At 29.5% G+C, this 27,713-nt stretch overlaps 1 protein-coding gene across 2 annotated transcripts; it reads right to left on the bottom strand.

The window, feature by feature from the left end:
* Positions 1-1,702: 1,702 nt before the first annotated feature.
* LOC107449476 (transmembrane protein 205) lies at positions 1,703-20,089 on the bottom strand. 2 transcript variants are annotated; one of them, XM_043042225.3, is made up of 4 exons: positions 19,749-20,089; positions 8,074-8,261; positions 4,509-4,669; positions 1,703-2,257 (listed from the first exon to the last, which is right to left on the bottom strand). In XM_043042225.3, exons 1-4 carry the CDS (start codon positions 19,901-19,903, stop codon positions 1,964-1,966), a joined length of 798 nt encoding a protein of 265 aa, XP_042898159.1. In that variant the 5' UTR covers positions 19,904-20,089; the 3' UTR covers positions 1,703-1,963. The 2 variants fall into 2 exon arrangements, with proteins under 2 accessions (XP_042898159.1, XP_087020676.1); XM_087164550.1 differs by lacking the exon at positions 19,749-20,089 and adding an exon at positions 11,140-11,438.
* Between the last annotated feature and the right edge of the window lie 7,624 nt (positions 20,090-27,713).

The following is a 27,713-nucleotide window of genomic DNA, read 5'->3' as shown; positions in this document are numbered from 1 at the left end:
ACAACCTTGTTGCTGGGAATATGTGGTAACTCGACATTAGGCGCAAACCGCCACCAGCTGTTTCATCGATACTGATTAGTCTTGTGACAACCTTGATAGTATGACGTACTGGATATTTTGATTAGCTCAGTTTATGGCGCAAAGCTCCACTAACTGATTCGTTGAATTTGGGTTATATGTAATATCAGTGCATAAAATCAAATAGTAAACACATATTATTATATAAATTGAATTTTTTAAGAATAGTGGTGGTCAAAATTATTAAATATTAAGTTTATAAATGTAAGGATAGCATACATTTATTACCACTTTAAATAAAAAAAAATTACAAAAATATGCGTAAAAATTCCCAGGTATATGAATGTATCGTAGTTTTTAATAATTAAAAAAAATATACATTATAACGATTTAATAATTTAAACATATGTATCAATTAAGCGATAAAGCTTTTGATTTTTATAAACTACAATTTATCGCTAGGAAAAATATCGAACCGTCCATGATGGGAGCTATGCAGCAAAAATCTTTTTGGATATTAATTACATCTTAAAACTATTGTATCTTCTTCAAACATGGGATATGTGAACACCTGTTAGATTAGAACAAGCAACCTTTTTCTCCTGATTCATGCCTGTGAATTATTCATAAGAAACATTTTTTGTTCAGTATAATCAGTTGAAGATAAAATTGTTCTATGTGTCTTCAAAATAATTGATTATACTGTAATTTTGACAGAATATTTTTAGTAATAATCAATTCTAATGTCTTTCGCAGTATAAGTCTAAGAAATAAAATTTTATTAAGGACTTAAAAACTTCTTTTTGCTGAAGAAATTATTTATTTAAAATTATACGTATGCCAATGAAACAGCTATGAAAGAATGGGCGTTCGAATACCGCTTAAGCATATTTTTGGCGTCACTAATTCCCCCCCCCTCCCCTTTGTCATTTAACGTAATCAAATCACAACTCCATTCCCATGCTTACGTAAGAAATATATTTTCTGCTTTTTAACTTAGGATTTTATAGGAGTATTGTAATCAATCTAATTCTAAAAATTATAAAATTAATTGCAAATAAAAGATCTAACATTGAATTTAAAAAAATTAATGTTAAGAATTTTTATATCCTCAAATTTGATTGTATTTTTTTTCCAAATGTAATTTTCTTGTCAATTTTTTTGTTGTTGTTGCGTTTGTTTAGAATTTAAATTAAAAATAGAAAAAAAAGATAATCTAAGTGTCATTTGTCATACCCTTCTCCCCCATTTTAAACAAAAATGAATCACAAAACCTCCCCCCCCCCTTTAAGTGCTTATGTATTACGAACCACATAGCTATCAAAATATACTATTACATTTAAAAGAATAATTGTAAATAAGCCATCAATTGTCTATGTCACTTTAATGGAGTACCACTTAAACATATTGTATTTTTCCCAAAGAATAGCGTTATCCATTTAAAAATGCTGTTTAAAAATTATATAGAAGATAAGGATAATAAAATAAGAGGGTACGTTGTTCTGCACCTAAATATTGTATTAAAATTATTCTGAACCAGAATAGTTTGAGTGATTAATTGAAATATACCATCTTGATTTTCAATAAAACAAAACTTGAGAACAAATTTGAACATTAAAAATGCCAGCTAATTAATATTGTAAAAAATATGCAGGAAATATTTTTTTAACTGACAATAATCGTGTAAAATAAAAAGTACTTTTATTTATTTACAACTACAAAAGTTTATCACAATGCGTAATTCTATCTGTTACATATTTTAAATCAAAACGGCTAGTTCAGCAAAGTTGACAAGTAACTAGTGTGCTTAAGTTACACACTCACACAAACTCGCCTCTTGGCGAGATTTATCAGTCCTTTGTTATCAGTTAGCAGTGAAATGACATTAAGAGTTCGTGAAATGAGATGAATGATAAAATAATTTAAATTGAGACTTTATTCTAATTTAAGTTAGAGCAGATCGTAGCCTTGTGGAAAGAAAGTACAGGTGTAGTGTGCTGCATGCCATTGAGAGGATGTTTGCGCATGCGCAGAGGCCATGGTACCATCGGAAGCGTTTATTAATCATGGTATAGTGTGGACAGTAGGCCAAAGGTCCAGGTTTGTGGCAGCCAATTTCCATGCCAACTCCAGCATTTTCTTCGATTGTCATTCTTTCATCCAGGGCATCTAGCAATCCTGGGACAATGTACATTCTTGCACAGAATTCACTTAAAAAACACACTAGCAAGGTCCACATCTGTTGGAAAAGAAAAACAATTCAGTTTGGTCCCAAATGCGAACAACAGTTACATAGTTTCATTTTATTATATTTAATAGCATTCATCTTAAAATAAGATTTAAAAAAATGCTTTTTCCTCATTAATGTAGTGTATAGTCATTACCAAAATATTTGAGAATAACTGGAAAATACTATCTGAGGTTAAAAAAAAAAATTCCATTTAAAAAAATCTGCAGTATAATTTTTCATAAATACTGCAGAACAGTCAAGTAAGAAATGGATATATAACACAAACGAGATTTTTTATTCTTATAAATTGTTTTCATGTTAAAATTCACAGTTTTGAGAAAAAGTCGCCAAAGGTACAGATAACGCTCTAAAGAAGGTGCAAAAAAAGTGTTCTTGAAATAAATGGAAAAAATGTAACAGATATTTATGAGAAGAGAAGAAAAATAATTAAAAATAATGATTCTTTATGAAAAAAAAAATTTTAATAAAAAAAATTAAAAAACCAAAACAAAATAATGAAAAGATATAAACCCGTTATCAGCTCACACGATTGCATCCTCAAAAATAGTGCTTTCTAATATTGTATTCTTATAGCCAAATCAAAATATATCAATACAATAGTATGAGAAGCACCAAAAATATTTAAATTTTAAAAAAATGGAAAAAAACATAATAAAGCAAAAAATGCAAATTAACACAATCAAGCAAAAATAGAAAATTAAAAACAATAAAATACAGAATAAAGCACAAAAAGTAATAAAGTAAGTAGCATATGTATAAATAGTTGTAGGCAAAACGTGTTTTCTTTAAATTTTACTAACAATGGAGAAACATTTCTGTCAAAGCGATGAAAGTTGAAATCTCAGAAAATACAATATGTTTATTTAATAACTAATAATCACATAAAAAACGGTATCAGTAAATATCAAAATAAAAAAATTCAAAATTTTAGCCAGGCGACTTTTGATGACCAATCAGAGGAATTCAAATTGTTAAGAAGTACAAATTGAACTACGTGAACTGTGGACATGAAACATTATATCCCTTAAAATTACATATCCAGAATTACTAATTAGATTAATTGCTTAAAAACTTTGATAAAAAAAGCCGTAGAGATTATGAAAGTTAACAGACACTATTTCTCCGAATCTAATTATGAAACACTTTTATTTGTTACTTTCTTTAAAGGTATTCGACAATGCACAGTGGGCCAGCATCCAAGGTTTCGTGGGCAAAATTAGTATTTCGATAAAATTTCTTTCAAAATTTGGGGGTTTTATTTACGGGTTCTTATGTGCAGGTAAATTGAATTCATAGTTGAAATTTTGAAATACACTAAAAATACCCACAAAAAAAATGGTGGCTGAAATATGGCGAGCAAAAATAAAAAAAATTATACAGTTCGTTTAAATAATTAAATATAGCCATGAAAAAATAATAATTTTCGTAATTTTATATTAAAAATGAAAAGCAAATTATATTTCCGAAGTAGTATTACAAAATAACGCGAAACATGAAAAAACACATAATTTTTGTTTTTCGATATATTTAGTTCACCTTTGCAATACGTGCAAAATGGGGCAAGTTTTTTCGAAAGAAGAAACATCAAAGAAGACAACAAAAAAAAAAAGTTTGGCTAATTACCGCGTGGAACTTCTTGGAACTAAGTTTTGAAAGTCATCCAAACATTGTAAAATATCAAATGATAAGATATAAACTATAAGTTTGTCAAGAGTATTAACTAATCCAACTATATGAAAAATTGTACTATAATTTCAGACTAATTACTCTGAAAAAATGTAACAGTAAGGAGAAACTCCTATACATATTTCTGAAATAAAAAATTAAAAGTCACATCTAAAAATAAAAAAAATTTAACATATTTTTCATTACATTGTACTCTCGTCGGTCCAAAATGTAAATTATAATGTTTGGAATGATGATGAATACTTAATTTGGACTATATTAAAGCTGCCTACACATATTTTAGTTGAAAATTTAATTTTTGACTTTTGGCCAAAGATCATGGTCTTCTGGCCCACAGTGCAATGCAGTGATACTCAATCATCAAAATTTGTTAGGGTAAAAAAAATACCGAGAAAGCAAAAATCAAAATTTTATTTTAAAATCCTAGATGATGAGGTTAGAGAATTTTCATAAGACCATTATTCATATTTTAATGAAAACAAATAATAACGTCTTTTGACACCATTAATTTAATCTTCGTATAACTTAATGAACACTTAGTTTGATAACTTACTTGTACTTTGAGTTCCCCTTGAGCGGTAGTCGGATGATGACATATGAAGAGTGCCAAAGTGATTGCTGACAGCAATGAATTCACCATGAAGTACTTGGGAAACAAACATTTCTGCACCTTTCCAAAGATATGGCGGGGTAGAGAGAAAAAAAGCACCAGGCCTAAGGAAATTAGAAGAGTTTTATGAATGCAAGAAGTTTTAGGAATACAAAAAAAATTGAATGAATTTTATTCCATCAATTTTAATAAGAAGTGTTTTATAAATGAGAAAAAAATACAATTTCAAACATTTCTGCACCTTTCCAAAGATATGGCGGGGAAAAGGGGAAGAGAAAAAAAAAGTACCACGCCTAAGGAAATTAGAAGAGTTTAATGAATACTAGAAATTTTAGGAATGCAAAAAAATTTGAATGAATTTTATTGCAGCAATTTTAATAAGTGTTTTATAAATGAGAAAAAATACAATTTCAAACGCGGTATTTTAAAAAAAGCTTAGGTGTACCATGAAGGCTGTATGGCAAATTATTATATATGCTTAATGTTTTAAGAAATAGTGGTGGTCAAAAGCATTATAAATTAAATTTATAAATGCAAGGAATATATAGAAAACATACATTTTACTACCACTTTAAATATAGAAATAAAATTTTACGTTAAATGCGTATAAGTTCACAGGTATGGAAATGTGTTATGAATGAGAAGAAATGTAATTTTGAATACATTTTATAGCCGTAGTTTTGATAAAAGAAATGATTTAGGAATGGGGAAAAAATTACAAGTTTGAATAAATTTTATTTGTCGTTTGTTGATTTTAATCGAGTATGTCCTATGACTAATCGAGTATGTCAGTGCTTTTAATTGGAAGCGTTTCAAGCATGAAATAAACATTAGGTCTACGAGAAATATTTGCCCGAGGAAAAACACGCCCCCTAAAACAAGTGTGAAAAATGAGCCTTTATATGTATATAAAAAAAGAGGTAGTGCATTTACCCTTAAATGTAAATATCAAATGTACCTCTTTGTCGGATACTTTTGTTACAAGTTTGAATATGTTTGACGTGTTCTTCTGCGTCATCTATGATGTGCCTCTTTAAGCCAAAACATTATTTTTGAATTAAAGAAAAAATATTCTACCACTTTTTTTAAAAAAATTTTTTATTTAAAATTAAAAAAATGTAAGGGCAAGCTCTAGTCAACAGATAAAAAAGTTCAAATCAATTAAATTTGCTTGTATACTCAGGCAATATTACAAAAGGATTGAGCTGTCAGCCAAACCTAATAAGTAATTTTTCATTGAGAGCGAATTTCGAATGGGACAAAAATTATCAGCTCTAAAAGCTTTAAAATAACAGTGTTTTATGAATATTAAAAGAAATTATAATTTGAATACAGTTATGATTGCTGCTTACTTTTAGAAAAAGTGAGTAGCGAATAAATATAATACCTTTCAAATATATGAATTTTTTTTAATGTATTTTTAGTATTTTGTGAGCTTTTTATATTCCAAATGGCTATTTTTACTACTTATTGTTTCTTAACCCTTTTGAGGGTAAAAACTGTTTAATATCATAAATTTATTATAATCTAAAATATAAATTAAAATAATTTTTGTAGAGAAATTTGTAGAAAAAATTATCCCGAATATTGCTCTCTGTTATTTCTTAATTATATTTTCAGAAACTATTGCTATAATATGATATATTATCAATTAATTAATTGTAAATTAAAAATACTTTCATGTTTTAAAGTTAATTGATATCGGCAAATCATCAATTTATAGTACAAACAAAATCAATGAAATTTGAAGTTATTTGAAATGACGAAAATATATCCCTGATACAAATGACATTTTTCATTTATTTTGATGTTATAACCAAAAATTGTTCTTTTTTCCCTCAAAACACTCATTTATTAAAAATTAAGTGACAATACTCCGAGTTGATTCCACTGGCAAATTTATTATTTGAGAACAATTGAAGTGTCACTTTTTGAAATATAATAAATATGAATCATGACCGAAATTCAGACATAACAATTCTTATTTAAATTTTAAAAATAATAGTTTTTTATTCTTGTATTTGTGATCCTTGACATTTGAAAATTTCATGACTTTTAAATTTAAAACTTTTTGTCCGCTTCGCTAAACATAAAAAAAATTAATTCTTTAGCGATAATTAATGGTTTTACTTTATATTCTTAAGCACATTACAAAAATCCATTAAAAATCCAATGTTTGTCATAATTGAAATATTAACAAGCGCAACATTATTAAATACATTTTTCTTTATTTTTCAAATATTATGAAATTTTCAAATAAAAAATTCCAGGACTGTTCTTTAAAATTAATAAATTAAAGAAAATAGCATCAGTTTAACTGAAACACAATAAAATAACTTTACTCTTTTAATACTGATTACAACGCTACAGGTAATAAACACAGTTAAATTAAAGCATAAAGGTATTATGTTTTTTAAATACTGATTATATCCGTACAATAAAATTAAAAGTATTAGTACTTCATTAGAATCTTGACATCATTGAATAAGATCTTATCAGTTTAATTAAAACTTGAAGTTACTGTTGTTCTTTCTGAATGATAACAAGATTACTGAAGAAAAATTGTATTAATTTAATTTAAAAGAATTATTATCTTGACTGATAAAACTTATTACACCGAACTGAGCTTTTCGAGATAATAATAAACTGATACTATATCTTCCTCAATGATCTTGTCAGTAGTCAGAAAGAATAATAGTAAATTTATGTTTTAATTAAACTGATACGATCTTATTCAATATCAAAATTTCTATGAAATAATAATACATTTACCTTTTAATTTAATTGATACTATCAATTGTAGTTACTTTATCAACAACCAAAAAATTTAACATTTTCAACAGTGAACTAGAATACAGGAAGATTGATAGTATTTTTTATTTCGAATTCACATAAATGATATAAAATAATATTTATAAGTAAAGTATTAAATAAACAGTGGTACTTTAACAAAATTAAGTGTGATAATAAAATTAGTTTCGATTTAAGTTACATAGCTGCTAACTTGCTGAGCTACTTTAGCGTTTTGACGTATTAAATCTTACCGCTTAAATTTTTTTTAAAAATATTTTAAACTAACATGACAAATCAATAATTTAAATTAAATATGTAAATAAGATCTATATGTTGGTTAATTATACTTACAGATGTCTATATAGTTTTGTTTTAGAAAATTCTACTAAACTTAACCCTTTGCACTCGAAGTTCTTTCATCAGTTAAAAAAATGGAAGCCACCACTAACGTTTTGAAAGATTTTTTACAAATTTACCATATTATATCCAGAGATAACTGAATGAAGTGGTAGCTAAACATTAAGGTGAAAAAAATTTCACAATTAAAGTGGTGGATAAATTTACAGGCGACATTGGTGACTGACAGTCACCTCTCGAGTGCAAAGGGTTAATTGTTGTTTTATTAACACTAGGTAAAAAATTTTTCAACGACCGTACAAATTGGCAGGTATGAAGTTATAAAATGTATGATTGATAAGACTATTATTGTTTTTACCTGAAGCGAAAGTCATCCAAAACTGAGTGCCGAAATGCGTTGCGAAACACGCTACATACAAGAGGCTTGTAAATGTGGAAGGTTGTTCTGGACCAAGTCTGTTTTCTCTTGGGAAAAAAAGAAATGCTAAGTACAAAGATGTCACCAGTGTCAAAATGTGAGCTGGCTGAGGAAGACGAAACAACCATCTGAAATAAAAAATCACTAAATAAGTAAAACTCAGTGTTATTAAATTTTTCGATTGTGTGGTAATTTTTCTGAAATTTGATCATCACTTTTGTTATAGCATATATGTTATAATTATTTCTTCATTTTTACCAAATACTGAATTACTTCTTTTCGGTTATAAAAATATTAGTTCGTTCGTTTTAGTGGATCTGGGCGTCTGAGGCCTTACGGCCCTTTTCCCATTCATCTTGAAGTTAAACTTAGAAACATACATGATAAAATTAAAGTTTTAGGAGCAAATGGAGTTCTTGAGAAAAGAAGATTATATTAATATTTTATGAGAATTTATTTATATATATATTTTTTTTGAATATTTATAGTGGTAGGGAACTTTAATGAATTTCCATTTGATTTTTTATTTACAAATTCAATTTTTCTTCAATACTCGCAAACGCTTTAAACATATACGTTTGATCTAATAATTATTTAGGAATTTTTATTAAATTCTACTAAAATTTAACAATTTAATTTTTTCATTGATTGTAATTTTTGCTACCACTTGAAATGTTATGGTATGCTAGGACTTCTGGGATTGGTAATGATGCTTTATTATGCAATAAGTTCTACGATCGTTGGGCAAGATGTTAGAAAGTGGTAGTATAATAATGCAATAGATGATAAGGATTTTCCAAAAAATATGCTAATCTGCCAAATGCTTTTATTTTTTATTAACCCCTTGGGGACGGATGATTCAGAAAAGCATTCGTACAAAATCAGAATCAAGTTGTAATTAAATAAAAAACGGTAACTTAAATGTAGTCGTTGCTAATTTGACAGACTTACTTTGCTATTACTTAAATTATTGTTAGTTTAATCATACATATATTCAATGCTAATTCAAAGTATAACTAAATAGTTTTATTTTGAACAAAGTAATGGTGAATTAAATAAATCAAGCAATTATAACTCCGCCCACAAATAAACTGATAAAGAACTACTTTGATTACCAGTTTTATCTTTTTATCCTGGTCGATACGGTTTTATACTGGCACGTATTTATGACAGTCGGCGCGAAAGGGTTAATATTACTTTAACATTACAAATAAATTTTATATCTGTTTAAATTACTGATTTGTCGTAGTGGTAGTTAAAAAAATTAATTTTTAAAATTAAAATTTATATATTGCTACCATGATGAAAAATATTAACCCTTTCGCGCCGACTGTCACAAATACGTGACAGCATAAAACATTATCAACCAGGGTAAAAAGATAAAACTGGTAATCAAAGTAATTCTTTAACAGTTTATTTGTGGGCGGGGTTATAATTGTTTGATTTATTTAATTCACCACTACTTAGTTCAAAATAAAATTATTTAGTTATACTTTGAACTAATAGTGATTATATATATGATTAATTTAACAATGATTAAAGTCAAAGCAATTTAAGTCTGTCAAATTAGCAATGCCTACATTTATGCTACCGTTTTATATTTATTTACGTCCTGATTCTGATTTTGCACGAATGCTTTTATAAATCAGCCGTCCCCAAGGGGTTAAATCAACATCGGTTCAAGCTGACTTCTATGGTTTAAATTATAAGTTTTAGGCAGAGATTCTAACAAACTCAAGCATTTTAGAAGAAAGGACTAAATTTTTGGAGCCAACAGCCCGAAAATATTCAGTTGTTCAGGCTTAAAAAAAGGTTAAATTTTAATAAAATATTGCTCACCAGCAATGATTTATTAGGCGGATTGACGATTGGGCGTTGGGAATATCTAAGCTCATTAATTTGTAAATATTTACAGTTCACTAACTATTTATTTCCGTGATAGAGAGTGTGTCTAAATATGCAAATAAAGCAGCAAACAAAACAAGTTCTCAAAAAAAAAAAAAAAATGAAACTATCAAAATTTTCCCAGTTTAAATTTCTTTCAATTTATTATTTAAAAATGTTTTTTAAATATATTTCAATCTTAACACATAACCATGATATTAGGCAATAACCATAGTATTATGCAAACACACAATGACAGCTTACCCCAATTCATGCAGATAGTCATCGAATCTCATGATATATGGGATAGGACTAGGACAAAACTATGATAATGTTAATGTATGGTGACAAGTGGATAGTCAAACTAAGAATTTCAAGGTTAATGAAAAGAATTTCTGCCACTATTTCTACATTTTTGGAGCACGAGCTATCACTGCTATTGTTTTACAAAATAGCTTATTTTCCAAGAAATGGATATTTTTCAAAAAATAAATAAATAATAATATTTGGTTTTTTAAACATTTATGAAAATTAATTTATTTTGTGCGTTTTAGTTTTTTTATTAAGGTTAACTTATTTTTATGAAAATCTATTAATTTTTTATTGTTCATAAACTTTGTTGGATTCATTATTATTTTATAGTGATTGTTCGCAGCATTAATTGTGAAAAGTTGGAAACTAAAACTTAAAACTTTTATGAAACCCAACGATCACAATTTATTCAAGAAAAGGTCTTTAAAATAATGCAAGTGTAACACATCAAAACCGTGAAACAATTTTGATAAAATATTTATTGGTATATTATCTTTATAAAACTAATTTATTAATTAAGAGAAATAATATATGAATATTTTAAATTTAATAAAAATATTTATTAAAAAATCTAATTAAGCTTTAACAATTAATACAAACTAAACACTAAAAATAAGTCTGCACGTTTGTAAACATTTTTGGGTTAAAATAGAAACTTAATTTTCTGTATGTGGCAGCTTATTACGCACATATAAAGTAGCTTTATATAACTAACTTTAACTATAATTAAGTAATTTTATCTATAAATAACTAAAGTAACTTTATCTAGAATTATAATCAAACGATTATCAAATCAAGTATATTACATACAAGTTCATGAGAATAAGATTTCATCAGACCTTCTTTTCTCCATTAGGTTTTTTTTTCCACTTTTATTCGGCATACCTTAGGACGGTCCAAGATTCGAAACCCGCCAGTCTAGACAATAAAACATCGGTAAATACCCAGAGAAAACATTCCAGAGAGAAGAGTTTATAGAAACCAGTCATTATCGTCTGCAGAAAGCAAATAACTCGCCACTTTGTCCAAATTGGGTGGAATTGAACTTACTGATTGTTTTAAAAATGAAGGACCACACTTGTAGAATGAAGAATTTATAAAATAGAAAGAAAAAAAAGAGAGCACGGTAAATGACCCAGAACGAAGAAGAAATCTTTTTGGGCAGGTGTGTCTACGTGACTGCGTACACGACGATCGAATGTTAGAGGACAATTCTTTTGGAAACATAGATCAATGGATACAAATGTTTCAATTGTGTTTCATTTTACTAGCGTATCATTGAATGTTATTATTTTATTTTATTTATAATGATGCATTCATTGATACTTTAGCCTTCACCTGGAGCAGTTTCTCCATAACAGTTAAGAGGGAATTGTTATATTCTCTTAATTGCGAAACTGTTTTTTTGCATACTAAACTTAAATGATGTTACTTTCAATATAAATTTATCAATGGAAAAACAATATAACCTTAAAATGTATAGCATTGATACTTTAATTGTACTTAATTATACTGTATAAGTATAGTTACTTATAGAATCGTAGTACTAATATTAATTATAGTTACTTATAGAATTATAGTACTTAATGAAGAAGTGCTTAATGAGATGAAGAGCCAAAACAAAGGCCTTATGTTCCTTAAGAAGAAAATGTAAGTAAGTAATGATAATGTAAATGTAAGTAATGTAGATGTAAGCAAATAAGTAAATTTTATGGGCTTTAACCCTTTAATGGGCTATTTATTTCTAGTAAAGGTAAATTAAAGTATTTTTGGAATTGAAATTGATATAAGAATCGTAACTGATATAAGGAAAAAGAACTAATTTAGCTTATAAAAAATTTATCTAAATTTTAATGCCATTTTTTTTGGTGTTAAGTATATTTACAGGAGGTATATATTTACAGGAAGTATATTTACAGGAACATATTGACTTTTATTTTTTTCGTAATTTATAAAATAAATTTTATAACTGCTACAAACCTCAAAAGGAGTTATGTATTTTATAACTTTTATACGTTTTCTTAAACTAACAAATGGTTACCAAAGTTATTCAAAACCTCTTCAAGAAAGCTGAAGATATTATCAAATGGAAACCTAAATTAAAAGTGGTAGAAAAGTTTACCATAGACTTTAAAAAGCGATGGTAGGTATACTTCCCACGGCCTTCGAAAAGGTTAATTTCAGGTCAATTTTAAAAATTGAGTTGGTCATTTGAAATACAGATATTTAATTTAGAAATGTTTTGAACCTTAGTCATTATTCAAAATTTTTTATTTCTTAGATTTTTCTAAAAATTTTAAATTATTCTGGAACGTTTTATCTTGGTAGAATGGTAGAAATCACATAAATCTCGGTGCGCTGCCGCGAAGCGGCATTAACCTATTCATCTGTAGTAATAAATCGATGATGAGGAGTGTGAAATGTTTCTGTCTTGCATGTGTGTTTCTTTTTATGCAGAAGATTCTTCTTAAGAATTTAAAAAAATAGTGGAACTAAATTTAGGATCTGCAATTTTATTTTTGATTGAATAAATTAGACTTAAAGGAATTTTGACCATCACTTTACTATATTTAAATCGCTATATTTAAACGCATATTCAAGATCCGATAGTCACGAATCGGATTTTCAAAAGCCTCCAAAGTAAAACAAATTAAATGTTCCGTAATCATTCTTTCACGTTAGAACTTCCGGGTTGTATGATGTCTTCTTCTAATTTGTGCTGTCTTGTTCTTCCACTTTACTAGGGATGAAATATGCACACGAGCCTGTTTAACAATAAAATAAATAATGCTGGTCCGCTGTTTTCAGTTTTTTTTTCTTCTGGAAACCCTGTTTTTTAGGAAGCTTTTAGTTGTCTGAGGAGAAAGAAAAACACTTTTATAAAAGGTCAGTTCCCCGTTTTCATCAAGAGACAGCAAGAGTTCTCATTTTTAGAACTTATTTTAGAAAGTAAGACAACTTAGTCTGCTTTAATGAGTTAATAATACAAAAATTCATGTCTGTATTTGAAGCCACGTCAAATTAAAACTAGTGCTGATTACACTACTATGACAATTACATTAGGGAACAAGTTATTTGTTGTATTTATACTTGATCTTACCGAATTCGAATGTAGAGATTTCAAACCTGAAATTAGTTTTGTTCGAAAAGCTAATTTTTTTTTTCAAAATGATATTTATAGTTTAGTTTATTTTTTGTTTGAAGGTACAATTTTATAAGAAACGCGTGGGCTTACCTACATACACGTGCACTTATCAGTTTCTTTGACAATTACATTTAAGACTAAAAATTCGAATTAAAATTCGCAATCTAGTGAACTCGCAAATCATAAAATAGATATGATTTTATGAAGCATGATCTTAATTCGCCGTCGACTTAGGCTGAAGTTAAAAACTGAGCCCCTGTCCGCGAAGCCAGGCAGCTTTTATCTGCAATAGAGCCCTTAAGCAGCTAGGATAATGGCAGAATAAGTAATTCGCTATCAATGCTAGGAATAGTTGGAAACTCATAATTTGCGCGAAGCATCACTGATCAATTCATCGAAACTTTCACGCCATGTAATGGGAAGACATTTAATTTAAATACTAAGTTGAAACAGAAAAATTAGGAGGAGATCTCCTTTGTTAAGAGAGAAAATTATTGCAGAATTCTCCCAAGCTAAAGTAATACTATTATATATTTGTAGTAATTATTTATATGTAGTGGTAGTTAAGCTCATTTGTAATTATTATTATAATTCAAAATGTCTACTGGAATAACTTTTGAGTTTCGCTACCAATTTAAATATGAAAGTAAAACTGAAAGAGTTGGCAGCTAAGCATTTCGCATCATAAACTAAAGTGCAATATCATCTTCCAACCACTCCTTATTCACCCGATGTGAAAATTAAAAAGTACTGGTAAGGAATAGATTTTTAAATAGCATAAAAACTGTAGCTTTTTGAGAGAAACCGATAGTAGACTTAAAATTTAATGCCTGTTTAAAGCTTCCAAGCAGTTATCGCCAGTTTTTCCCGTAGTTTGTAGTGTAGTGCGCTAATTTTTAATCGAAGTAGCGTAATGAGTAATGCGATACGGGGAAAAAAAGGAGTTAGTAGCAACTCCTGGCATCTACTTTTAACGTTAGTTAAATAAAGAAACAAAAGTTCAGAAGCAAAAAAAATTTCGAATCTCATTAGTGCAAATCCGTCACAGACTGAAGAACCAATCATAGATTTCATTATTTCTTATGTACTATATTTAAAGATTCAAATGTCTTGCTTATTCTAGAAAAATTTAAAGAATTACATAAATGTTTTACCAGTTTTCATTGCTTTTATAAAAAACCATGTATTGAAAACAATATGTTTAATTTCAACTTATTGCAAAGCAAAACTTCAGATTTTTCGAAAAGACCATATATTGTGACACCGCAGGATTCAACGAAATTTTTACTTTCGAAAACTTAAGAGAAGACATAAACCTCAGACCGATGGCAGCTCATTTTTGTAATGACATAATTTTAACTAAAATACAAAATATCTGATTTCCTTTTATCCCAATTACCAGAAAGAACCACCTTAAAGATTAAATACAAGATGAATGGGAAAAAGGCCGCTAACGGCCCCAGGCGCCCAGTTATATTTCGATGATGATCAATTTCAACTTAATTATTATAAAGTTGATATTCAAAACAACAATCTACGAATTTATCAATGACAATTTTGTTCCATCTAAATTCTTATATTCCATTGCTGATTCTAGTATCTTTTGGAATTAGATTGTAAACTCATAACTATTAAATATTCTATTAATTGCTAACCATAGCGTGCAAATCTTTAATAATATCGCTGTTGACCCTGTTTTTGACTAACACTATGAAAAAACTTTGTTATTAAACTTTATAATATAATTGTTATAACCTATAATTTTTATTATAACCTATAATTTTTATTATAACTATAATTGTTAATATATCTTAATAACTTATAATTATTATTATACCTTATTTGAAAAACAACTGTATTGAAGTAGCGATAAATAAGTAAATAATTTCCAATGTACTACCACTTTTGATTCAGGAAGTTGCAATACTACAATTTCAGATCTAATTATTAATAGTTATATTAGTAGTATATTTCAATAAACACCTAAATATCTTGTATGCCGAAATGCTCTATATTTTTAAAATTAATGAATTACCAATTTGTATATTTTTGAAAAAATTACATGAAACGATTACCTTAACAAAAGCAGGCGATAATTTTGGATGATAGCGTATCGCAAACGTATTTTAAATCGCATCAATAACTAAGTGGATAAAACATCCATTTAATCACAACAGCGTTACTGCATTGTCTATAACGTTCCATTTCTTAGTTTTGCAAAATATTAATGCGACAGGTGAAACGTAAACTTGCATTAAGTGATAGTAACGAAATAAATTAAACGAATAGAAAAACGGTCATTGCAGCTTCAGTAGCCCAAAAAAAAAGGAAATGATAGATAATGATAAAACAAACGGAGTTAAGCTGGAGAAAAAATGATAAATCAGAAGGAAATTAATTTATCATACAATTTAATACCAAAAAAAACTATTAATCCATAAGGATTTTAAATTGTCAGAATATCAGTCATCGCGTAGTTGAAATCATCTAGAAGAAACTGTCAACTTGAAGAAATTTGTCTTGTTGAGTTTAGAACTAAAAAACATGTGTGGGTCGATATTTCAAGATGTTTCATATTTTCATAATGTTTTTTATTTAAAAAAAATTGTTATTGCCTAATAATTTTCATACGACGATATATATGAGTTAAATATATATATTCTAAATATCTAAAGCACTGTAAATATATCACCTACATAAAATATTTTAAAGATATCATTTACAAAGAAACAACTTGTTTTAGGGTATATAATCTTAGCTGTCTTGTGCCATCTAAAAAATTGATTTTTATTTTTCATTAATATTATTTCATATCTTAAAAGAATTTCTTATATTTCCAGAAATATAGTTTATCCCATTAAATATTTCTGAAATATTTATATTCCTTTATGTTATTTTAAAATCGACTTATTAGTTTTTTGATAAAAAAAAATATTAATTGTAAGCAAATTTGCAAACAAATTCATGAAAATAAATAAAAAAATTTAACCCTATTAATGCAAGCCTATATGGTTATTTAATCCATTTTTTGTGATAGTAAATTTGTGGAATTGAGAAGTAAATTGTAATATCCTGACATAACACAAATAACCATAAAAATTATTTTGTATTTTACATGTATTTATGTAATTATTTAAACAAATGTAAGAGTAGTTTTGCTGAGTACCCAAAGAGTTGTAAGTACAACTAGGAAGAAATATCGAACTATGTTTTTGAACAACAGTATTTAAGCATCAATAAATTCTACTCTTAGCATTATGAGCATTAAAATGACGATATCATATCAATAAAATTCAGTCTAGCACGAAAAACCACAACGCATAAAGTCACAATACGTAAAAAGAACAATCAAATATTTAAAACTAAAACAGACTCTGCGTCATGTAGCTTTTTACGTACGAAATAAAAAATAAAAAAGACTTTTAGGCAATATTGTGATATCTAAAATTTAATGAAAATTTTAACTAAAGGTAGTGTCTTATCATTGGTGTTTTATAAGCTAATTCAGGCTTATTCTGATGATAAATTACTTGACATATCTAATTTAAAATTGTAAACTTTGCTTTATGTAGATACAAATTTCATAACATCTCAGAAACTTAGGGAAAAACAACTATCAACAAAAGGTTATTGCAGATGAGCATATACTTAACGTTTGTTTAAACAACAAAATTAGTAATTCTATAAGCCTTAGTAAAAAGTTTCAATAAAACATATGTATAAAATGCATTGGTGTTTTATAAGCTAATTCAGGCTCATTCTGATGATAAATTACTTGACATATCTAATTTAAAATTGTAAACTTTGCTTTATGTAGATACAAATTTCATAACATCTCAGAAACTTAAGGAAAAACAACTATCAACTAAAGGTTATTGCAGATGAGCATATACTTAACGTTTGTTTAAACAACAAAATTAGTAATTCTATAAGCCTTAGTAAAAAGTTTCATTAAAACATATACGTATATAAAATTCATTACAGATTTAAGAGTGGTCTTTGTTATTGCAACATAAAATATGATCAAAAAACGTAAAATGAAATCTTTTCTAAGCCAGCTTCAAATTTAAAATTAGAGAATGAAAATTTTTCGAAAACAATTACATGATAATCATTGTAACAAAATGTTTTGCGGGAAGTAGAAATAAATTTACCTTGCAAAACAACTAACAATTGTTGAAATTCGATTAATGTAGTTTGTTGAAAAACTTGTAACATACTCGAAACTACAACAATGAACTTGTAACGTAACTGTTAAAAACATAATTGAATCCAGTTTAAAAGTGTCAATCCAATTTAAATGCCGTTTTTACAAATTTAAGGGCTAAAAATGTATCTGCATTAATGTTTGCATACATATGGGAGGAAAAGCAAAAATAACAAACAAATAAAAATAGCAGGCAGAAATTTCACGTCAGAAATAAGCAAAAAAAAATTTAAATTTCGAAAGGAATTTCATGATTTAAATTTCATGATGAATGGGATAGGGCCCAGGTGCCCAGTTTTATTAAATAAAACAAGCATAGTCCGTATAAGCTTGTTCATAATACAGTTAATGTTTCTGCCTAAAATTATAATTTAAATTCCTGTTTACTACCACTGGGGAAAATCATCCTTGAAAGAATTAAATGTTGACAAGTATGATGGAGAAAACTAATCTAAAATAGAAATTGCATTACAATTGTGTTGACAATAGGTTCGCCCGGAAAGTTAGTGTCAAATGTTAGTAGGAGCTTCCAAAGGTCCGTTAAAATATTCAAGTGGTGGCAAAATTTATACTATAAATGTATTTCTTGTTTTAAAAAATCATATCTTAAAATATGTATAATATATCACTAGTAATTGCTTCAAATTTTTTTACTTATTTTTATTTCCATTATTTTTATTTCCAGTATGAGGAAGTCGTTTTGTATTTTTATATATCCGAACTAAGATTTTTAAACGAAAAGTGGTAAACATATTAGAAATTTTTTTCATTTCATTTATCAGTCATAATTTTTTCTTACACCCGACATCATGGAGCTACTTTGTCATCTTAATATTAAGATTGTAACATCTTTTCCGTAATTTTGAAAATAATTTAGTAAAACTTTCTTTTCAAAATTGCGATTTTTAAAGAAATAAAAATGAATAAACTAAAAAAATAATAATAATAATTCTTGTGATAATAGTACTGGATAAATTTGAAAGTTGAATTTTGAGTCAAAATTAATTTTAAGATTTATTACGTAAATAAGATTTCTTTTTAAAAAAAAGTACTGGATTTATATTTATAAGTTAAATTTTAAGTCCCAATTAGTTTTATGATTTAATACGTCAATAACAATAATTTTAAAAATATTTAAAAATAAAAATATATTGTTCTAACAGTAGATTTAAAATTTAAAAAAATATTAAGCAAAACTCAATAAAATTTATACTTTTATAAGAAGCATTTTTTTTTCAATGTTTAAAAGCAATGCCAAAACATTCGTTTTTTGTAATTTTAGTTCTGAGAAATATTATTTAAAATATTAAATCCTTTATTTTTCAATATAATTTTATTTTTTTCTGAAATTAAACAAATTAAACTATTCATTTATCCATTGTACATTAATATATATTAGGCAAGTTTTGTACTACCATTCAAATATATTAAGCATTTCTTGTTCCAATTTTTTTTAAAATTTAATAAATATTTTAAATAAATTCAATTATTTGTTGTTTATAATAATAGTAAAATATATTAAACACATAATAATACTCCCTTGTTGTTACAAAAATTCCTAAGTAAGTTAAATATTATTTTCTTAAACAAATTTAACAAATTATTTATCCATCGTACCGTAAATAATATTAAACAAGCTTTGTACTACCGTTCGAATGCATATAGCATTTCTTATTTCTAATTTTTTTAATATATTAAACAAATAATAATACTTCCTTGCTGTTACAAAAATTCCCAAGTTAGTTAAATAGTATTTTCTTAAACAAATTTAACGATTTATTTAACCATCGCACAGTAAATTATATTAAACAAGCTTTGTACTGCCATTTGAATATAAAGCCTTTCTTATTTCTATTTTTTTTTTATTTAATAAATATTTTAAATAAAGTCATTTATTCGTTGCTTATAATAACAGCAAAATATATGAAACAAATAATAATACTCCATTGCTACTTAAGTTCCCCAATTACTTAAATAGTGCTTTGTTATGTGTAAAGAATTAAAAATTAATAACAACTAATTAAAAACATACATAAAAAAAACTGTAGTTGCAGTATTATAACTTACTCAAACTTCGGTGGGATGAATTTTTTTCTTATGATGTTTGCCTGTATTGAGTTTCTTTGACACTGAGCCACGGTAGATTGATTATTTGATAAATTAGACATAATCCACGTTACATAACCGATCAAATAGTCATTAAAATGCTGGTTTTTACTCATTTCTAAACTACAGCTATTATTACAGCAATGTCATGAAACACTGCGCTTTGTCAGCAAAAATTAATAATTGCAGACGATTCTCTAAAGATAGAATGAAGTTTTTCGTTTGCTTTTATATATCTGAATCTATATCATTTCGTCAGGGTTGCCATTTGATTCTTGTCTTTCGCTTCAAAATCCGCCAACTACAATCGCCGAATATTTTACTATTCTTTTTCGGCTTATGCTATTATTTATAGTCGTGTTGTCATATAAGTTAGCACCCCTCCCCCTTTCGCCCCAAGGATTATTTTCTTTTCGCTGTTGCTAAGATCAAGCAGTTGCTTTTTTATAGATCTTTATTATTATTTTATAAAAGGCTGTGTTATATTATTATCATTTTCTTTTAATGAGTTAGAAAACTTTTAAATTTAACAATATCATAATTGTTAAATATTTATTTAAAAAAACAACTTATTTTTAAACAAACTTTAGCAACTCATTATTGTTTAGCTTTCGATTAAAAAAAAGAACATTTACATGAAAAAAAACTGAATACTAGCATTTGCAGGTCTGCCAACAACTACGCTTCGTGCAAAATACTGCGTACTCTCGATATCTCGAACTTCTATACCTCGAACTTCTATATCTCGAAAACCTTGTTCTGTTAAAAAAATATTTTTTCCCCTTGATATTACCTATCCATCTAATGTTAAAGAGTTTCTTCTCGAAACCTTTATTATGTCGAATATTTTCAGTTATACAAAATAAATTTTTTTCGGAAAAATCACACCTCTAAGTTTTTTGTAAGTCAATTCTTTTCTATTTGATGCATGATTATTTTTGTCTCTTTTAAAAGTTATCATTGTTGTATTTACGCTTATAGTCAACAAGAATTACAAACATTATTATTGGTAGTTCTTATAATTCATGACTCTAATTTTCAGAGTAGAATTTTCCAATATATTTCTCTATATTTTTGAACATATTTAGCTTATCTCGAAAACTCGCTATCTATAAATATTTTAGCCTCCCTTCAACTTTGGGATATCGAGTGTGTACTGTAATTTATAGAGCAGTAGACAACCAAACACTAACCCTTACAGTATTTTGGTAGATTTTGCCAACACTTTAAAAGCTTTACCACGGCAGAACAGGAACAAAGAGGTTTTTTGTATGAACTTTTGTACCGTTCACAAGTAGTGGTAAGGAAAATAACTTAAAATGAAACTTACTAAACAAAACAAAGTGTCGTGGTGGCTCAGGAGATAGAACAATCGCCTCCCAGCGAAGTGAACCGGGTTCGAGTCCCAGCGATGGCTGTTCGATACGAATTCCGCACCCTGCTCGCACCAAACACAGTGCTGACGTAAAATGTCCTCAGTGGTAGACGGAGCATGGGTTAGAGTTTTCCTGTCATCAGACTAACCGTGCGAGGTGTTCGTGCTTCCAAAGCTTTCAGAATTTCTGGTAATTTTAACAACATTTAAAAGCCTCACTGCAAAGGAGCTTTGCATATAAATTTTTAACTCATTTATATGCAGTGGTAAAAAAAAGTTTAAAATAATAAAAAATTAATACATTAAAACATATGCATACCTCTATCACTAGAATAAATTTTTACAAGAAGAGTAGTAAGTTGACAGCCTTCCCAGAATTTTATATTTTTCTCTAAGCAAATACATATAGATTCGAAAGTGATGGACATGAAATAATATTTCGATAGTGGAAGCTAATAGTATTAGGAAATTTTTCCTTCCTCATAATAAAATGGATACCAGGAATTAATTTTTTCCAGGTGCGTACTGTTTGAAACGAGGAGGTAGCATATTCGTACAGGGATGCTTAATACGTGAAAGGCCCAAGGGTAAGAATATTTGCAATAAACATGTATTTTTAAAACATTTGATAAGAATAATTTTATTTTCTTCTTTATATGGATTGCGGAGGTCAAAACGTTCCATCAACCTAAGACTCCTATACTATCAGAGCTGGCCTATCAAGCAATATTGGAGCAAACAAGCTCGCAAGTTAACGTTATTTTAGTATTCGTTATGTCATTACAGAGATGCCAACTGCTGCGGACACGACAAAATAATTTAAAAAACGGTAAATAGCTTTAAAGTACATTTTGCAAATAGTTGGCAATATTAGCTTGCTTTTAAAAATGTAAAGCATGAAATAAGTACTATGAAGTGGTGAATTATATAAGCCTACGCATTATTTAGAAATAGTGGTATATTAAAATCGAACTTATGAAGCCAAGAATTACAATTAATAAACTACCACTTGAAAATATTTATTCGCTGTGCTTATGTTAGCTCTTTGCTCCAACAATAAATGATAAGTCGGCCTGTCTAATTCAGGGGCTCTACATCAACCCTTTTATATATTTGACGAGTGAGACTCGTCACGCATTTATTACCATTAAATAAAAAGTGGTAACTAAAATATTTTGTTGTCAGTCTATTTCGGAAAGAAATAACGCATTGATAACTACCACTTCTTATAAATGACAAAGCATTTAGTTAAAGTGTCAGGTTATATTTGATAACTATTTAAGAGAAATTAATCAAAAACTTACAACCAGGTTTTTAATTTGGTTGTTTCCTATCAGTTCGGAATTTAAATAAACTGAAGCCAAAGGGTTAAAATAAAAATATAAAATAAGGTGAACCGGGCTCGAATCCCAGCGATGGCTGGTGGATACAAATTCCGCACCCTGCACGCACCAACCACAGTGCTGACGTAAAATATCCTCAGTGATAGACGGATCATGAAGTAAAGTTCCTTTGGGCTAACTGTCAGGCTAACTGTGGGAGGTTTTCGTGCTTTTCCTTCCCATGTAACTCCAAGTTCCATCAAAAAGTCCTCCACGAGGGCGAATTTCTCCCAATACTTGATACAGGACTTCCCTTTAGTTTATTAGTTTTCGAATTTGGTTGTTTCCTCAATTTCGCAGACATATTTCAATGCAGCTCAGACACATTCTGTGTAAATTCCTTTGATGACTGAATAGACATTGAACAGCCAATCGAGATGAATATTAACATTTTTGGATTGGTTCAATGGTGTTTGAAGGGGGTTGTAAGCTGTATCATACGCCCGTTTCGGATTCACAAGTTCATACATGAAATATGATTTGAAAACTAGGCTTTTTTTTAATTTTACATGAATAGTGAATGAATCATTTATATTGCGTGGTCTACGGTCTTGTGCAAGTCATTGGGTACGTTGACAATGCATCCCTAACTGGTGATCAACACCTGATCAACACCTTTTTCTCGTATTTGCATAAAAGGGGTTCGAAGAGCCACCATTCGCTTTTGGGTTGGGTTCAATTCTCTCAATCACTTTGATACTTTTGTGGGGGATGGGTTTCATGCTTACGTTTGCGAACGGAATCCTTTCGTTTTTCCGTTTGTGTGTAACGCTTAAGATATTTCCGTCTACGTTTTTTGGATTTGACTTTTTCAGCCTCGGTACGTTTAGGCCTTGCCATCGTTTCTTTCTTGCTTCAAATCTAACTTTTGGGACAGTGTCAATCAGTTTGGACCCTCTTTATTTGTCATATTTACCTGAATTAGTAATGAAAACTATCCAGTTTGAACCGTAGGTTAGAATTTCTGATTCTTAATTAAAAGAATGAAAAACAAAAATATCGCTAAAATTATGAAATTCCCTTTCATTTACAACTCGAGAAGTATTTATGGGATCTCTCTCATTTATCAAAAATAAACTCATCAACTTAATGCATAACACGTTGAGCTCCGCGTCAACCACCGATGGCTGACATTGAAATTACATTGAGGCCGCGTCAACCACCGGTGGCTGACATTGAATTTACATTGAGGCCGCGTCAACCACCGGTGGCTGACACTGAAATTACATTTAGGCTGCGTCTGCCACCGCTTGCTGAAACAGACATTTCACATAGGCCTCAAAAAATAGCTGACTGACAGCGTATAACATGATATAGAACTATAAAATGTACACTCTTTTGTGGAATTGCAGAAAATGTATTCAAAATTTACTTAATTATTGGGATTATTGGTTTAATAAAGTCAATTCAATAGATTTTTATCCACCACTATTTTTAAACAATTCGTAGGTATATAATTCACCACTTTTATCAGTTATGTCATGCACACATTCGAGCATTGGATTTCACCGAGTGAAGCAGGGGTGAAAGCGAGACGGAAAAGAGGAAAGGTTGGTAGTAAAACCATTTCAGTTATAGCTAGTTTTGGGGAGGAGTTTACTTATTCTTTTTTTAAATTTTTCAACAATATCTACTTTATCTTGGAAAAGAAGCAGTTTTATATATATGCCAGAATTATAAAAGAAATCTTGATAGTTACAGATATTTCATTTTTTTTCGAAAAAAATGCTAGAATGAAATGTTTTACGTACCAGGATTTTCTATATAATGGCTTTAACCCATGGAGTGAAGTTGTTTTATAACTGAGCTCGGAGCTACCATGTCAACTCACCGATTTGGCAGTGGAGGGAAGGTTTTCCGACCCTCTCACGCACCTACTCACGAACCAGCTATCGACCATCCCACCCTGAAGGAAGAGATGAGACGTAAAGTCAAATTTCTTAATACAGACACTATAGAGGAGATTGATGAACTTATCCAAAAATATCAAGATGATGCAGATGAGTACTCAATGATGATGAAAACAACTCCTACTCTCTTACTAAGAGCAGATATCAATCGATTTATACAATCGAGGCATTGGAAGATACGAAAGTGGCCTTGTTATCAAGACCTGCACCGACTACTGACATCGAGGAATCTACGCCCAAGACGTTTGATTTTCATATAGGTAAACTCAAAGAGCCAGTGGAACCTGCAGCTGAAACCCCGGTTGAAACTACTAGTGAAATAGAAACGACAATCTCCAACCCCATCCCGGAGATAGCTCTCATAGAGACAGACTCAACTACTGAAAAACAGACTAAGAAGAAAAAGAAGCGGAAGAAGTGCAGTGTCAACACGGCGACACAAAGACGCACAGGGTCCGAAACAGATAGCGAACCCATTCGCCCCAAGAAGCTACAGTGGAAGACTCCCCATCCAACTGATACTGCAGCTCCGGCAATCGTCGAGACTCCAACAGTAAATAACTAACCGATGGAAATTCTACAGACCACCAGTAGATATTTGAAAGCCCGCAGGGCTCGAAAAAACTCAGAAATTTTACCCATCCCCGAGGACGGCTTGTTCAACAATGCACCCGTCCTCCGCTGAAACTAACCCGTCGCTTTTAAATAAATAAAAATATAATTTTCTCCTATTTATTACAAACATTTATATAAATTGCACAATGAATTAATCGTTACTAGGATTACATTATACACTAATAAAAGAAATACTAGGTTACTAATAGTAACCTAGTATTTCGTTTATGAAATAATTTAAATGACAAGGGTCAAGTTATCTGGAATGTCAAGTTATTCGAGGGTACTGCGTTTTTTAAATGAATCAAATATGACGTTTGCCAGTTCCACAATCAAGCCAATGATTTACAGAGGTTTCTGAACAGAAATCTGAAAGGGGTTTTTCATTTAGGTAGATGTTCATAATTGCTTTTAAAGCTTCTTGTTTAAGACCAGTACGTATTGTGTTTTTTTGTAAGTTTAATGCTGCAAAGCCCCTTTTAACCGCTGCAGTACACCCAGACAATGAAAACATCAATATATGCGCAGTATGTTGCTGTATTGTGGGTCATTTTGCTGCCTTGTAACTTACAAGACTCTTGTAAGATAACAAAAATTGAAAATGTATCACGAACATAAACGGGAAAATGGCCGTCCGCGCGGACGTCGGATTCGAGAAATTAGTTGCCCGCAGAGAATTTTTGACAGTCGAGGACGGGCGGACAGGACTGTGGTTTTTCGAGCCCTGGAAAGCCCTCATCCGAGGACTTAGTCAAGAAATCGAAATTCCTGATCTCGAAAAAGAACTAACAGATTTAGAGCAACGGCCAACCAGAATCGAACAGTTGAGGAAGAGGCGGGGCCAGGACCTTAAGCTCCTCCCCCTCTACCTAGTCATCCTACCAGATAGTGAAAAACGTGATATTTTCAACATCAAGAGACTTATAGATACTCCTGTTAGGATAGAAAAATTTCGTGGCGGGCGCCACGAAATACAATGCTACCGATGCCAGAAATTCGGGCATACACAAAAGACCTGCTCAGCTGAGCCTGCCTGTATGAAGAGTGCCAATGCACATTTCACGTACACTTGTACAAAACCACAGAGCGAGCCAGCTAAATGCGTAAACTGCCTAGGTGAGCACCCAGCCTGTTTTTCGGGCTGTGGTGCAAGACCCAAAAGAAAACCAAGAAGCAGACCCGCAAAGCCCATCAAAACCACAGACAAAGCAACTACGTTCCTTTTGTTGTTCAAGGAAATGCAGCAGCTTCTCAAGGATCCAGATCTTCAGAATCTACTTAGATCTCTGCTCACCGAAAAGACGTAGAGGCGGAGTTCATCCCACCAAGACATCCACAGCCCCACTGTGGAATATCTACACCCTTATAGACAATATTCCAGGTGCCCGCGGGCACAATCTTCGATGAAAGAGTCAATTGTCCGCTTCGCGGACAGGTACTCTGTGTCACACCTTAGTTCAAGTTATGCCATGCTAAACCTTTTTTAAACTAGCAAAATCTGTCTATATTTACAAATTTAGTTTGTAGTTATTAACCGTGTGACCAGACGAGCAAGTCATGTAAAATTAGTGCGGTATTCAACGTGTTAACAAAATTAAAAGTGAAAAGAAGAATTCTAAAAAATTATCAAACAGCAGCGTTCGCCTTGATTATTGTAGTTGAAAAGTGTGCTGGCGCCATCAAATTCAAACCAAGACACATTTTGCCAAAGGAAAAAAAAAGTTCTAAAAGGTTGCGACAATTTTCGTTGATTTTTGGAAAAAGCGAGATAGTCGGTTCAAACGCGATATGTTATCGATTAGTTGGTATTAATATTTAGCTTTAAAAGTGATTGAGTTGTTAATTTTAAATTAAAGCGAAAACTTAGATATTTTGTTCGTTTTAAATTAAGTTAACCTGACTCGCATTCGAAGGCTTCTCTCTCTCACCATAAATTACCATAATTATAATGAATGAAAAGCTTTAGTCTAATAGCTTTGTTATTCAGTTCTGCAATTAATATATAAGAATACGACTTGGCAGTCGATTCCCATGAAAGGAAGAAAGACATAGAGCAAATAATAATAATGTAAGTAAAAGTTAAATTTAATGTTTATAATTTTTTAAAAATAAAAGCGGTAGATTAAAATTTTTTTTTATTTTTGATATTAAAAAATTTTAATATTAATAAAAGTCTATTGGATCCTTACATTTTGCAGGTCAAAATACCCAGTACTAAGTGAATCTTTTAACTCAATCTGTTCCGGGTAAGTAGCAAACATTTTATTTATAACCCAGCCAGTTCCGGGTACTCAGTAGAGATGCCAACTTTCTCCGGATAACAAATATATATTTTAAAGTGGTAGTTTATCAATTGTGATTCTTGGTTTAGTAGATTTTTTATCCACCATTCAATTTAGTAGATTTTTATCCACCACTATTTCTAAATAATTCGTAGGCTTATATAATTTGCCACTTTATAACACTTATGTCATGCTATGCATTTTAATAAGCAAGCAGAAATAGTCAAATATTTGCAAAATTTACATTGTAGTTATTTACGGTCTTTTTAATTATTTCGGCATGACCGGAGCAGTTGGCATCTCTGACTCAGTAAAATTTAGATTTATTACCCGACCATATCCGGTACCCAGTGGACATCATA

Source organism: Parasteatoda tepidariorum, chromosome 5, assembly GCF_982258835.1.
Source record: "Parasteatoda tepidariorum strain Cologne lab strain chromosome 5, Ptep-v5.0, whole genome shotgun sequence".
In the NCBI taxonomy this organism is placed as follows: Eukaryota; Metazoa; Arthropoda; class Arachnida; order Araneae; family Theridiidae; genus Parasteatoda; species Parasteatoda tepidariorum.
This window is presented reverse-complemented; position numbering and strand designations above follow the sequence as displayed.

What these genes read in the sequence shown, in the direction of transcription:
- LOC107449476 (XM_043042225.3), bottom strand. Translation starts at nt 19,903, where the DNA reads ATGAGTAAAAACCAGCATTTTAATGACTATTTGATCGGTTATGTAACG. An exon ending in TTGGATGACTTTCGCTTCAG is followed by an intron (nt 4,670 to 8,073) that starts GTAAAAACAATA and finishes TAATTTCCTTAG; the next exon opens with GCCTGGTGCTTTTTTTCTCT. An exon ending in AAGGGGAACTCAAAGTACAA is followed by an intron (nt 2,258 to 4,508) that starts GTAAGTTATCAA and finishes CTTTTCCAACAG; the next exon opens with ATGTGGACCTTGCTAGTGTG.